General features: G+C 46.1%; 1 protein-coding gene and 1 long non-coding RNA gene across 2 annotated transcripts; one reads left to right on the forward strand and one right to left on the reverse strand.

Moving 5' to 3' along the window:
- Window positions 1-8,118: 8,118 nt before the first annotated feature.
- On the reverse strand, window positions 8,119-10,525 carry LOC123407658 (60S ribosomal protein L17-2). Its single transcript, XM_045100843.1, has 7 exons — window positions 10,350-10,525; window positions 10,224-10,260; window positions 10,072-10,112; window positions 8,898-9,128; window positions 8,696-8,798; window positions 8,551-8,618; window positions 8,119-8,336 (listed from the first exon to the last, which is right to left on the reverse strand). Exons 1-7 carry the CDS (start codon window positions 10,350-10,352, stop codon window positions 8,301-8,303), a joined length of 519 nt encoding a protein of 172 aa, XP_044956778.1. The 5' UTR covers window positions 10,353-10,525; the 3' UTR covers window positions 8,119-8,300.
- A 1,075-nt stretch (window positions 10,526-11,600) lies between these two features.
- On the forward strand, window positions 11,601-13,424 carry LOC123412522. Its single transcript, XR_006613528.1, has 3 exons — window positions 11,601-11,630; window positions 12,456-12,545; window positions 13,374-13,424. It is a non-coding gene; the product is annotated as an uncharacterized LOC123412522 (long non-coding RNA).
- Window positions 13,425-13,857: the final 433 nt, after the last annotated feature.

Consider the following 13,857-nt stretch of genomic DNA (forward strand, 5'->3'; position numbering starts at 1 on the left):
AACTTCGAGCGTAATCAAGTCTGGAATTTAGTGCCAAGACCAAAGGAGGAACATAATGTCATCGGGACCAAATGTATCTTCAAAAACAAGCAAGATGCCAATGGGATTGTGATTCGAAACAAGGCAAGATTGGTGGCTCAAGCCTACTCCCAAGTCAAGGGTATCGACTACGGTGAAACCTTTGCCCCTGTTGCTCGTCTAGAATCTATTCGCATGCTGCTTGCATTTGCTTCTCATCATAATTTCATATTACAACAAATGGATGTGAAAAGTGCTTTTCTTAATGGTCCTTTAAATGAGTTGGTCTATGTCAAACAACCCCCAGGGTTCGCACATCCCAAGCTCCCCAATCATGTGTACAAACTTAATAAGGCACTCTATGGCCTTAAACAAGCCCCACGTGTGTGTTATGAGTACCTTACTGAGTTGTTACAAGATCGTGGGTTTGAAATTGGGAAGATAGATCCCACTCTTTTTACTAAGAGGGTCAAAGGGGATTTGTTCATATGCCAACTATATGTTGATGATATCATTTTTGGTTCCCCTCACGAATCTTTCAATGAATAATTTGTTGCACTAATGACCGAGAAATTTGAGATGTCTATGATGGGTGAGTTGAAGTTCTTCCTCGGGTTCGAGATTAAACAAGGCTTAGAAGGGACCTTCATCAAACAAGCCAAGTACACTCAAGACATGCTCAAGAGGTTCGAGCTAGAGGATTTCAAGCCGGTCAAGTTTCCCATGCCAACAAGATGCAAGCTTGATAGTGATCCCAATGGTAAAGCAGTGGATCAAAAGGTATGTCGCTCCATGATTGAATCCCTTCTTTACCTTTGTGCATCTAGACCGGATATCATGTTGAGTGTAGGGATTTGTGCATGGTTTCAATCTGCACCAAAAATAAGCCATTTTATGGTTGTTAAGCGAATCTTTCCATATTTGGCTCATACCCCAAACTTTGGTCTATGGTATCCCAAAGGAGAAAACTTCAACCTAGTGGGCTATTCTGACTCAGATTGGGCAGGAGACTGTGTGGAGAGGAAGTCAACTTCTGGAGGATGCCAATTCCTTGGTCGTTCACTGGTAAGTTGGTCTTCAAAGAAGCAGAATTGTGTCTCACTATCTTCCACCGAACCTCAGTATGTGGCAGCTGCAAGTTGGTGTGCACAGTTGCTATGGATGAGGCAAACTTTAAAGGATTACGGTGTCACTTGTGACAAAGTGCCTCTTCTATGTGACAATCAAAGTGCTATCAAGATTTTCCTCAATCCGGTGCAACATAGCAAGACCAAGCATATTGATATTCGCCATCACTTCATTCGTGAACATATCAAGCAAGGTGATATTAAGGTTCACTTCATCAACACTGAAGAGCAACTTGCAGATATTTTCACTAAGCCCCTAGATGAAGCAAAGTTCCAGGAGTTACGGCATGAGCTAAATATCATTGATTCAAGTAATGTGGATTGAAACTAGGCACTTTGCACCTCACTCTGCATTACATCTTGTTCTAGGTGTAGGCATGGACATAGGGGGAATATTGTTCTCTCCATGAACTTTCCCTCCCCCCATTATGCATAAATCGATCAAGTCTTTCACTTTGGCCATTATTAAATGGCACTTGTGCTTCAAAGACTAGCGTTGGTCATGAACCAAAGGATAATTCTTCGCGGTGTCATATCTTTGTCTCAAACATAGGTGGCTTCGGCCACCGCCCCCACCTTTCTCTCGTGTTGAAGAAAGGATACAAAATGACTAGTCAGTATATCTTGCTGGTGTTATCTTTTTGTTACACTGACTAGTCGTTGCCCACATCATTTCCACAAAGTCCTATGTCTCGTTGTGTCTTTTTGAGCCGTACTACCGCCAGGACCCCAGCGGTACTACCGCCAGGGTTAGCGGTACTACCGCCAGGACCCCATCCTATCAAGGCTTGACTAGGGCTTTTTAGGGTTGTCTCAAGGGGGAGCGGTACTACCGCCAGGAAGGCGGTACTACCGCTAGGAGGGGGAGCGGTACTACCGCTAGGACCCTAGCGGTACTACCGCGAGGACAGCGGTACTACCGCTGGGCCCATACCCCTTGGACTATATAAAGGAGGGGGAGCCCGTTTTTCTTGCCCTGCTTCTTCTTCCTCGTGGCTCTCTCTCCCTCTACACCGAACTCCCCTCGTTTAGATATTTCTCTGCGGAGCCCCTCCTTTCCTTTGAGTTGGAGGGTTTTCTCCCCTCCTCCTTCCTCCGTCAAGTCCCATTGACGCCGGTAAAGCTCCTCCCCTTCTTCTCTTGGTTGGTGTGCTTGGTTCTAGGGTTAGGAGCTTGGTGATTTGGATCCATGGATATGATTTCTGCTTAGTTTTTTGGATGGAACGAGGGAGATATCTTAGGGATTTTAGGTCTTATGTTCTTCATTGCAATTATTTTGACATGCCCTAGTTCTCCATGTTTTAGATCTAGTAGCTCTTATCATACTTCTCATGGATTTGATCTAAAACTTGGATCCCTTTGACTAGGCTTGTCTCCATCTAGATGATCTCGAGTTCCACATGTGTTAGGGCTATGGTGATTCTTGTAATGAGTTTATTTATTAGTCGTGGATCTCTTGAAACGAATCTAGTAGTTTTTGTGGGTTCAAATATATCCAGATCTGAAACCCCCAGCGGTACTACCGCCAGGTGAGCGGTACTACCGCCACGACCCGAGCGGTACTACTGCCACGACCCCAACGGTACTACCGCCAGGGCGAGCGGTACTACCGCCAGGAGGATATTTTTATTTATTTATTTATTTTATTTTTCTTTGATTTCTCTTGGCAATATGTGTTTCTTCTTATGATTTTTTTACCATTGCCATGACTCCTTTTGTCGCTCTTTTTGGTGTGTGTGTGTGTGTGTGTGTGTGTGTGTGTGTGTCTTGTGTGTCATAGGTGGTGCTCGTCGCTCGAATCCCGCACGTAACACCCAACCGAAGCAATATTGCACTCCAGAGGCTCCAGAAGGTTCCGCCACTTCCAGTCTGAATCCTAAAAAGAGGTCCTTCAAGAAGACTGCTACCAAGAACAAAGGGGTCAACGTTCGCACTATGGCCCCTAAGGATTTTCTGGCACTCCGCACCCGAAATCCCTATGTTGATGACAAGGCTCAGCTTAAGAACGTCGATCATGTTTGGTCACGGGAACAGGCCATGATCTATCATGACATCATCAAGCCCTTCAAGAAGATATTTGTCGCAGTGAAGTGGATCGACCTTGCTCACCTTCGACGGAATCCGGACTACTTTGGTGAGGCTCTCTCCTTGATTGAAAAGCTTGGCCTTACAGATATCATCACCTTCAGACAGGACTTTGATCCAGATATTGTGGCCCAGTTTTATGTCACTATTCACTTTCAACCTGATGACGAGCGCACCATGACCTGGATGACCGATAATCAGAAGTTGAATGGTTCCTGGACGGAGTTCATGCAGTTCCTCAAAGTCGACTTTTAGGGGGAAGAAAATGCTCTTGCGATGCGTCCTCATGCTCCTTCTTCGTCTACTGCCAGCCCCAAGGACAGGCTGCAACAACATTACATCAAGAAAGGTGTGCTCCCCACGCATCTGGATATCATGCATTGGGTATTCCGCAACTCTCTATTCACTCGTATTGGCAACAAGGACGAGGTGCATGGTCATCTGGCTGAGATGCTTCTACTGTGTGAGGAGGCAAGGACTAAGGAAACTGCGCCTCTCGACATTGCTCATGTGATGTTCCATGAGCTCTGGAATTGCATCATGAACCATAAGGTTCCCATCTACGGGCCTTACGTGTTTGCCTATATTCAGAAGAGGTGGCACGATATGTATCTGTTAGATCCCTTCCCTATTCAGGCTGACTATTTTGTGCATGATCCTATCAAGCTCCGTATCAAGGACAAATGGGCCAACTCATCAACTTCTTCTCAGCCCATGGATACGAACACAGAGATTGCTGCTGGAGGAGGACCTGCTTCGCATACCCGCTCTTCTGCTATGCCATCTTGGGCCGTGAAACTGAAGGATCAAATGAAGACTCTCTTATGTATGCAGGCCACGGGAGAGTATCAGTCTCATGTGGCCCAGAAGGAGAACCGTCAGAGGCACAAGCGTGTCTTAAGGACCCTTCATGTGGCTATCTCAAGCGGCTCAGAGGAAGACATCACTCCAGAGTCTCACTGGATGAGGGCTCAAGGTTACCAGTGGACTGGGTCTGATGCTGAGGAGGAGGCTTCTGAGGAGGACATTGAGGACGAGCAGGACGAGCAGGATTCGTATGCCATGGATGCGTCTGGGGATGAGGAGGATGAGGAGTGACCACCTATGTCTTAGGTGTGCCCCCGTTTTGGTGTCTTGTTCCAAAGGGGAGAGAGTCTAGGAGTTGGATTTGCTTTGATTTAGCTTTGCTTTATCTTTATCGTGTTTGCTTTGAACTTGGTTTGATCGTATTTGCTATCTTTGTTACGTGTGATGTGAGACTTGGTTTTATTGTGAGACCTACTTTTATCATATGATGTGAGTCATATGCTCTTCAATTATCTCTATTATTTACCTTTATGTTCACATGCTTTCTACTATGCAAATCCGGTATTGTCATCAATCCACCAAAAAGGGGAAGATTGTTAGGCCATATTTATGCCTAAGTAATTTTGGTGATTGATGACAGTACCTTAAAGGACTAATCTTGTGCATTAAGCTTTCAGATAATACATAACAAAGGCACAAGACGATTCGGCACCCTCCGTGGAACAGAAGCACGGTGTCCTCTACGATTATCTTTGGTGGTTTTTGAGTCGTAGGAACGCCGTACTATTAAGAGGGGATCCGTAGTGGAAAGGTTTGGGTGGAATCAATCTTGCACGCACACACTTTATCTCCATCCCCTTTCCCTGCAACTTTGGAGTTGTTCCCATCTCTGGTTTCTCTCATCTTGCAAAAAGGTCTCCTAGCAGTAGTACCGCTGGCCCTAGCGGTAGTACCGCTAGAGGTGGCGGTAGTACCGCTAGCCCTAGCGGTAGTACCGCTAGAGCTGCCGGTAGTACCGTTGACCTAGCGGTAGTACCGCCCATGGTCAGGGTAGTACCGCTCCAGGACTTTAGTACCGCCATCCTTGCGGTTGTACTTCGTCGGACTTTTTGCGAAGACTTTCTTGGCGGTGGTTGGCCCGGTAGTGTCTTTGCGCTACCATGGGCTCAGCGGTAGTACCGCTGCACCAGCGGTAGTACCGCTGGAGTGGCAGTGGTAGTACCGCTGGGCTCGTGCTGTGAGTGGGAAAACGGTTGGATTTTTCCCCCACTATATAAAGGGTTCTTCTTGCTCAAGAACCCTACCTTTGACCCTCCCAAGCTCCATTGTTGCTCCCTAAGCTCAAAAGTGCCCGATCTCTCTCCCTAGACAATCAAACTTGTTGATTTCCTAGGGATTGGTTGAGAAGGCCTAGATCTACACTTCCACGAAGAGAAAATTGATTCCCCCACTAATGCCTTGCGGATCTTGTTACTCTTGGGTGTTTGAGCATCCTAGACGGTTGAGGTCACCCCGGAGCCACATTCCATTGTGGTGAAGCTCCGTGGTCTTGTTGGGAGCCTCCAACCTTTGTGTGGAGTTTGTCCCAACCTTGTTTGTAAAGGTTCGGCCGCCTTCAAAAGCACCTATAGTGGAATCACGGCACCTTGCATTGTGTGAGGGCGTGAGGAGAATACGGTGGCCCTAGTGGCTTATTGGGGAGCATTGTGCCTCCACACCGCTCCAACGGAGACGTACTTCCTGTCAAAGGGAAGGAACTTCGGTAACACATCCTCGTATTCATTAGTTCCACTTGCGGTTATCTCTAATTTTTACATTGTGTATGCTTTTGTTGTTGACTATCTCTTATTTGCCTTAGTGCTTATAGTTGGTAGCATCATATAGGTTCATCACCTTGTTGTCATTTTAGAGAACCTTTATGTTGCTAACCCTAACTTGTTAAGATTAATTAAAAAGTGGTCGTTGCCTATTCACCCCCCCCCCCCTCTAGTCAACCATATCGATCCTTTCAGGGTGTACGTGCCTTGCTGCTTGGACTCTAAGTCATCCACCTGCCATCCTCGTAGCAACCTTCGCCTCTGTCATGGATCATCTCAAACATCTTCATGTTTGCACCCTCCTACCCACGAACAAAGTGCGGCCATCGAGTTGCTCCACGCCCGTCGTCCGCATCCGGACAAGCTACGACGATGCAGACTGTGAGAAAAAAGGCGTGGGCCGCGTTGACATATACTTCCTCCGTTCTTAAATATAAGTCTTTTTAGAAATTGCACTACGGACTACACAAGGATGCATATAGATATACTTTAGAATGTAGATTCACTCATTTTGCTTCGTATGTAGTTCATAGTGAAATCTTTAAAAAGACTTATATTTAGAAACAGAGGGAGTAGGTAGTAAGGCACATGCCTAGCATCGGGCGTCGGGGACTGCCTACCGAGTTGTTGACGGCGTAGGAATAGTGAGGCTTGTATTACTCCGGCAAGCGCGGACAGCTACGACGACAGAGCCTGCACTAATTCTTGAGTTGAAGTGAAGTCTGTTTTAAACCTTAAACTCATATAGCTCGTCGGAATCGAGCCCTCATCTTAGAATCCCTGAAATCGGTACCCTAACTTTTATGATCCCGGTCAATATCAACCTTGGACCTGTTTGGTGCACCAGGAAAAGATCCAGCCCGCTCGGAATCACAGCATACACTCATTGACATAACTACCCCACATGTCATTTTCATCTTCCATCTCAATCCCCTTCCATGTCTCTCTTGAAATCATCAGAACCTGCGGCTGTGAGGTGAAGGCCCGCGATGGCGTGCAGGTGGCCGGCGCGCACCAACGTTGTGGAATAACGTCTGCACGACGGGGATATGAGACAGCGACGCAGCGCGAGCCGTTGGGTCACCGCGAGGCGATGGCGCGCATGGCGTGGAGGTGGCCGGCGACCTGCGTCATGGCGATGGTCGGCTCGGCTTCGTGCTCCAGTCCCCCGGCAATCACATCGTTGGCAACTATGTCATGTGGCACGCCACGGCAATATGTACAGGCGCGTGCTCGAAGTCCTCCTCCATTGTGAGCAACGGAAGCTATGATGCATACAACGAAAGCTATGATGCATATGCTTGCTTGGCCGAACACGCACAACCCAAGACACAATCAGGGGATGGATTTTTCAGAAGCTAGCTCACACGTACAGAGAACCTAGAACCCTGGCCGGGATTATCCTTTTTAGTGCCACAAACAGGGCTAGGGTGGATGTAGGGTTGATATTGAGCTGGAGAGTTGAGGGTACCAATTTTAGGGATTTAGACCTGAGGGTTTGATTCCGACGAGCTACATGACTTTAAGGTTTAAAATAGACTTTATTCCTTGAGTTGCGATGATTTTGCCGTGTCTGTCAAGTTTATCTTTCGGGCGGGCGTGACGAATCCTTCACCGATAGCTTTTCGTAGGGGTCCATGCGGGAGTGAAAAGGACATGAATTAATGATAGAAGTGAGGGGCGAGAAAGGGGATTTTTTTGCCACCAAAATAGTCCTCCTTTGCTGGTTACAGGAAAACGGATGTCCAGACTGTGTCGTTGCATTGTTTTCACGGTCCGGACCGCTCTTTCGTGGCTGTTTTTTCCAGTGCGGATTATACGCGTTCTTTTACGACGCCCACTACAGCCTTCTTTGTTCGATCATGACTTCGGTGATTTGACATTATACAGCCACGGAATTGGACGGACGGGCTCTTCAACGGTTTGACCGCACCTGGATGGTTGCCTTCCCAGCACGCTCCATGCGCACCGCGTCTGCCAGTAGACTGGCTGCAAACTCGGTAAAATAAGCCATTCGCATTAATTAAATAAAATATTCTTCAGCGGCAAACAAAGGATGTGCAAGTGCAACAATGCAATTAAGAATTGCAAAGAATCCGGGTAGCAGTAGGCCATCTCTGTTCCTAAATATAAGACGTTTTGACAGTTCAACTAAAAAGTGGATCATTCAAAGCAACCAAAAAGTGAATTGCCAAACTCTTAAGTGTACAGCCCGAAAGGACAAAGATCTCTAAGAAACAAGTTCTGGTGGGCTAATGCTCGAATATCCGAAACAGTTTTAGCATATATAAAGACCATTCGCAATCACAAGGATAGCATCAACCTTAACAAATCCTTACTCCATGTTGGTACCAAAAACATCTAGGAGGCAACAAACACTGCCACCAAAGGTACTTGAAAGGAACTACAACTAAGATTCTCAGACAAATGCAGCCACTCCGTTAGCTTAGATAGCTTTCCTTGGTGCAACGACGTTGTCAGCCTACAAAAGGAGACAATATATACATGCATTACGAGACACAGCTAAACAAAGCGCATATAAGAACAGAGAGCATGGCAATGTAATTATTGTAACACCGATTTAAAGGTAATTTTCTTGAGAGTTTCATTTTAGATAGTTAGAAAACATTGACAAAAAATACAAGTTTCAAACCAGGAATAACTGAAATAAATGCAAAGGGATAAAATGAGCATACCTCCTTCTTCACAGGCTCTTCCTTCTCTGACAAGATCAGCTCAATGTGGCAGGGGTTGGACATGTAAGCTGCCATCAAGAAACATTAGCACCATGTCCGATGAAAGCAAACTAGACATTTCAATATAACACGCTTGACAACTTACGGTTGATGCGTCCATGAGCACGGTACGTCCGGCGCCTCTGCTTTTGGGCTTGGTTCACCTGGATGTGTGAAATGTAGAGGTTGTCGACATCCAAGCCTTTAACCTGTACAATAAGAAACAGATCTTCGGTTAACCAAAACAAAAGTTGAGAGACTATGATGCATATCAAAAATAGAATGAGAAGGATAAAGCAGCAGCATACTTCAGCGTTACTCTCAGCATTCTTCAGCAAATCCAGCACGAACTGGGCCGACTTTGCAGGCCAGCGACCCTGCCCATTTGGCTGGCGGTTCTTTACTTGTGCAGTACGGCCCACACCTCTGCAGTATCTACGGAAGGGAATTGCTTGCTTGTGAGCGAGAACATCCTCAAGGTACCTCTTAGCCTTGCCCAAAGGCATCCTGCGAAGAGCGAAAGCTGTCTCGCGTGTGTTCTGCATCCAGTATTAACAGGTTAGCAAAACAAGCAAAACAAACAAGAGAAGATATACCAATTTGACAATGATGCTACTGCAATATCAGCGTAGCACAGAAATGAACAAGAAAGAACTGTGCTGGCACCAGAGTCTATGATAAAATAACTGAACTTAGTTTTACAGATGCAAAAACTGACAGAGAAAAGACTACAGGCCAACAGCCCATTTCCTTCCTTTACAAATTATTAGCCCTAGGAAGAAATGGTAATATATTACGTACATGGGATATTTTTCACCAAGTACAGAGAGTGAGCAATGCTTGGTATACATGCCTCGACAGCAAATAATACTAAATAGAGCAGGCTAACGAATATTTGGGGTGCTCATAACTGAGATTATTCAACTTATGCAATGTAAAGATAAGAAACAAGAAGATGGGAAGATATCACATAACGTAAACTAAACTATTAGGATACAGAATCCTCTAAACGATTAATCCTGACTTGAATGTATCGGAGCGAGAATCTTCTAAAAGATTAATCTAGACTTTTAGAAAGGGGGCAAAAGATCACTGAGACTTAGGAGATTGAGCAGTGCAACATGCAGCAGCTTCACAAAGTGACAACTATGAAGCGAGCAATGAACACAACAATACTCAATGTTGCCACTACACTGTATGATATTTGCCAAAATTTAATGTGCAAAACACAGACTTCAAAACTGAAGCAACATGCAGCAGCTTCACAAAGTGACAACTCAGGGACTGTTCATGCAAACAACAGACCAGAACCTTTACTCGCTATGTTTATCACAGTTCAAAATCACGCCATTGGCACAATCCCTAACCCTAAATCAACAAGATCGCGTGAAAATTGACAAGCACGCTAGTCTGGGATCAATCAACCAGCAGAGCTACACCGCAGACAAAAGATCTCGCGTAGAGCAGGTTCACGAAACGTACCTTGAAGTGGACCCTGAGATCCTTGCCACATGCCTTGGCCGCTGCGCACGAAAGCACGAAACATCGGATCAAAACCCACCGCAAGGAGAAGGCGAACCACAAAGCAAGAAAGAAAGAAATCATCGAGGGGACAGAGGGATGGGAGATCTTACACTTGGTCGGGTTGGACGGATCCCTCGAGTACTTCACCTGCGACGGATGCAACGGCGGGGATGTCAGAGGAACGGCACATACAGCAGGCAGAGGATTGTGCCTGAGAAGAGAGGGGCGAGGCTTACCATGGCGGCGGCGGTGGGGTTGTGGCCGGAGAGGAGGGATGGGAGGGTGTGTGCTGGCCTTCGCACGAACTCTTCCAACAGGGGAAAACTGAGGAGGCGGCGGAGGTCTATGAGGAGGCGAGAAACCCTAGAGCTTAGCAGCTCTTCATGGGCTTACGGTCCGATGAGGATAAGCCGGCCCAGGTTTTGTCGCTCCGCTAGCTCGGTTGTGGATTTATCGGTGACAGCTTGTCGCACTGAGCGATAAATAGAAACCACCCGCGTGAGCGACACCAAACCCAACTTACGCTTTGTTTAATCTCTCCCTATCTATCCCTATCCCTATCCCTTCCCTATACTAATAAAGCACCGACGACTTCTGGCGCGTCCGTCGCCGCGTTTTTACATAAAAGCCCCTCCGTTTCTAGGTATTCAACACGCAGTCTCTATGTAAATGGATAGAGAAAACGCTTTGTGTTTTCAGAAAGCCCCCTATATTTGTAAGAATTTTAATCGCGATCCTTTATTTCATCTTATCCATATGCTCCCTCTCCAGCCGCGGCGACGTGAAGGACGGCGCAGGAGGAGGGAGGTCGCCTCCATCTGGCCGTCGCCGGTCGTGCTCGCGTGGAGGGAGGGAGGCGGCCTCCATCAAATTGTTGCCCCGCACGAGAACGCGAGGGTTTCCTCCGCCACCGCGACCCCATATCCCTCGCTCCACGATGCCCATCCCTGTTCCGCGGTCGTCGAGTCTGGACGAGGTCGGCAGGATCCGCTCGCAGGTGAAGTGCGTCGAGCCCCGCCACGGTGGTGGATCCCCGGAAGGGCAAGGATCCTGCCCCTCCTTCTCCGAGGCGGAGCTCTTCGGGCAGCAGCATCAGCTCCTCCACCCGCTCCCACGACTACGCCGCGGCATTCAGAGCCTTCCAAGGCGCGGAGTCGAGTGCCGCTGCGGCCGCTAGGTTCAGGCGGGTGAGGTGGAGCGACCCCGTGGTGGAGGAGACGACGGAGGTGCAGCTGCTCGACCCCAAGACGATGTTCGATCAGATGCTCATCGAGCGGCTGATTCAAGAGCAGGTGGCAGAGGAGGTGCCCGGCGCGGCGGCGCAGCTGTTCGATTCCAAGATGGTGCTCGACCAGGTGGTCATCGAGCGGCTGATTCAAGAGCAGGTGGCCGAGGAGGTGCCCGACGCGGTGGCGCAGTTGTTCGACTCCAAGACGGTGTTCGACCAGATGGTTATCCAGCGACTGACTCAAGAGTAGGCGACCGATGAGGAGGAGAACAGAAGATGGAAACAGCAGGTGATGGCCTCTGCGACGTGCTCTTGTTGTTTCTTGGGGTTCTTGGAGTCTCTGGAGTGCGTTCTTGAGCGTTTCTTGGTTTCTTCTCGAGCAGTTCAACTCGTTGCGCGTGGAAGAGGAGATGTATAGGAAGGAACATGTATGTGTGGCGTGAATCTGGTCTTTCTTGCTTGACTTTCTGTTCGGAATGTGGAATTGTGATCTCAATGTCTGTTAAAAATCATGGATGATTTAGTAGTAGAAACGAAATCTCGGGAAAATGTTGGGGGACAGTTTGACGATTAGGTATTTCCTGATTATTACTCGAGCTATACTTGCGGTGCGTTATGAAATTTAAAGACAGGTGAGTATCTTATTGTGATTATTCGAAATTGCTAAAGATTTAGGTGTTCTTCTTGATTCTTCTAATTGGTATGATAGCATGTTTTGCACTTTTGCTGCAAGTGAAAAGTGTGGGGAGATATGAGGATCATGTCTTTGCAGTAGTTGCTGGCTTGTTGTCATATTTTGGCAAGAAAATATTGATGCCAAAATGTAGTAGTTTCCTGTGTAGATGAATGGTGTTATAGGAGAAGTTTATCTGAATGTTTGCTCGGGATTACATGGCCAAACGTGCATTATCAGGATCCTTGGCTCTATGCTTTTTCCATTTTGCCATATGTTGCCTGAAAGGCTGAAACTGGCTCCGAAGCCTCAAAACTCGGTTCATATGAATAATTGGCAAGAGTAGAAAGGATTTGGATGACTCAACATTTCAATTTTTTTATCCCTTTCACCTTTGCTAATCCGAAATGTATGGTCTTGATGCTAAATTCTGTGGAGCAGGAGAAACTATCACAAGCAAAGGTGAAATCCAAGCAGGACAAACTACCGCAAGCAAAGGGGAAATTACCCTGGAGTAAGCTCAAGAACAAGGTATGACCTGAATCTTGGCCACTCTTCTCACTTGTGATTCTTTGGTGCTATGACCACATGAGCATTGTTGCACTTGCCTATTTTTTGTAGAAAGCAGAACTAGGAATTTTTTTCGTTTCTGCTTATTCATGTTAAATTCTTGGACCTGTTAGTGTAATCAAATTATGAAATCTTGGTTGCAGTGTCTTGTGGCATCCTAGCGTAGAGGAAGAATCATGAGGTACAAACGTCCATGTTGCTCGTGGGTCTTCCCACAATCTGGCATTGTATTTTGAAGGAAATGGCTATCATGTTGAAACTGTTGTTTGTAAAATGTGGGGAAATCATGAGGTCATGTCCCGATTACTGCAATATTTTGGTAACAGAGCCTCAAGTCGAACGTATGAGCTTCCTTTGCAAAAAGATGCAGTTATCAGAAACTTTAATCCAGACATTAGTTCAAGACTGCATGCAAAATCATTTGCCATTTACATGCAAAATCGGCGACCTGGAACTGGTTCGCCACTTGGTCAAGAGTGTTGCTGGAACTCTGTCTTCGTCATTTGGTCAATAGTTGGTTCAGAAGTTTCAGAATATAGTTTCATGTACATAGTTGCCAAAAATAAAGAAGCTTTGGTTGCACATGTTTTGTGGTCTTGCTATACTTTTTTTTTCTTTTGACCAGGAAACAGAAAAAAAAAATTGACTGGTTGTTTGTTAATTCCATTCGTTTTTCATTCCCTTATTTCTTGTTTTGAAGTACTCGATCTTCTTGTTGATTCTGTACAATTGTAGGACTGGTAGGATGTATGGTCTTTAACTTCGTTTTCTTCATTTCCTCTCAAATAGATTTTTCGTAAAGAAGGTAGGGAAATATGTTCAAAACATGTGAAGCACCAGGTTTGTCTCCATTTTGCTTAATGTAATGTTTAAAATGGAAGTGCAAGAAAAATCTGTATGAAAGCCTTATATCACAAGATACTGTGATTAGTGCTTCCTATACAATCAACTGTCCAGAAGGATTATGTTCTCTTTATAAATACTAAATTGTATGTTAACTCAGATTTTTTGATTCTGAGAAGTTGAGGGATGCTAATCTATTTGCAATTTGTCAGATCTAGGCCCTTTTTGATAACCTTGATGGCATGCCAAGATGTTATGCTAAAATAAAAGGTTTTGATGCCTCCAACTTTAAAGTTCATCTCACTTGGCTGGAGCGCATTGCAATGAATGAAGCAGAGGAGAAATGGTCTGATGAAGAACTGCCTGTTGCTTGTGGAAGCTTTAGCTTAGGAAAAACAGATATATCGCAAGACAGACTCATATTTTCACA

This window comes from Hordeum vulgare, chromosome 7H (genome assembly GCF_904849725.1).
Source record: "Hordeum vulgare subsp. vulgare chromosome 7H, MorexV3_pseudomolecules_assembly, whole genome shotgun sequence".
NCBI classification, from domain to species: domain Eukaryota; kingdom Viridiplantae; phylum Streptophyta; class Magnoliopsida; order Poales; family Poaceae; genus Hordeum; species Hordeum vulgare.

Coding starts and splice junctions, on each gene's coding strand:
- LOC123407658 (XM_045100843.1), bottom strand. Junction 8,799..8,897: donor ATGCTGAGAGTAACGCTGAA/GTATGCTGCTGC, acceptor CTTATTGTACAG/GTTAAAGGCTTGGATGTCGA. Junction 8,619..8,695: donor TGCTCATGGACGCATCAACC/GTAAGTTGTCAA, acceptor TCTTGATGGCAG/CTTACATGTCCAACCCCTGC.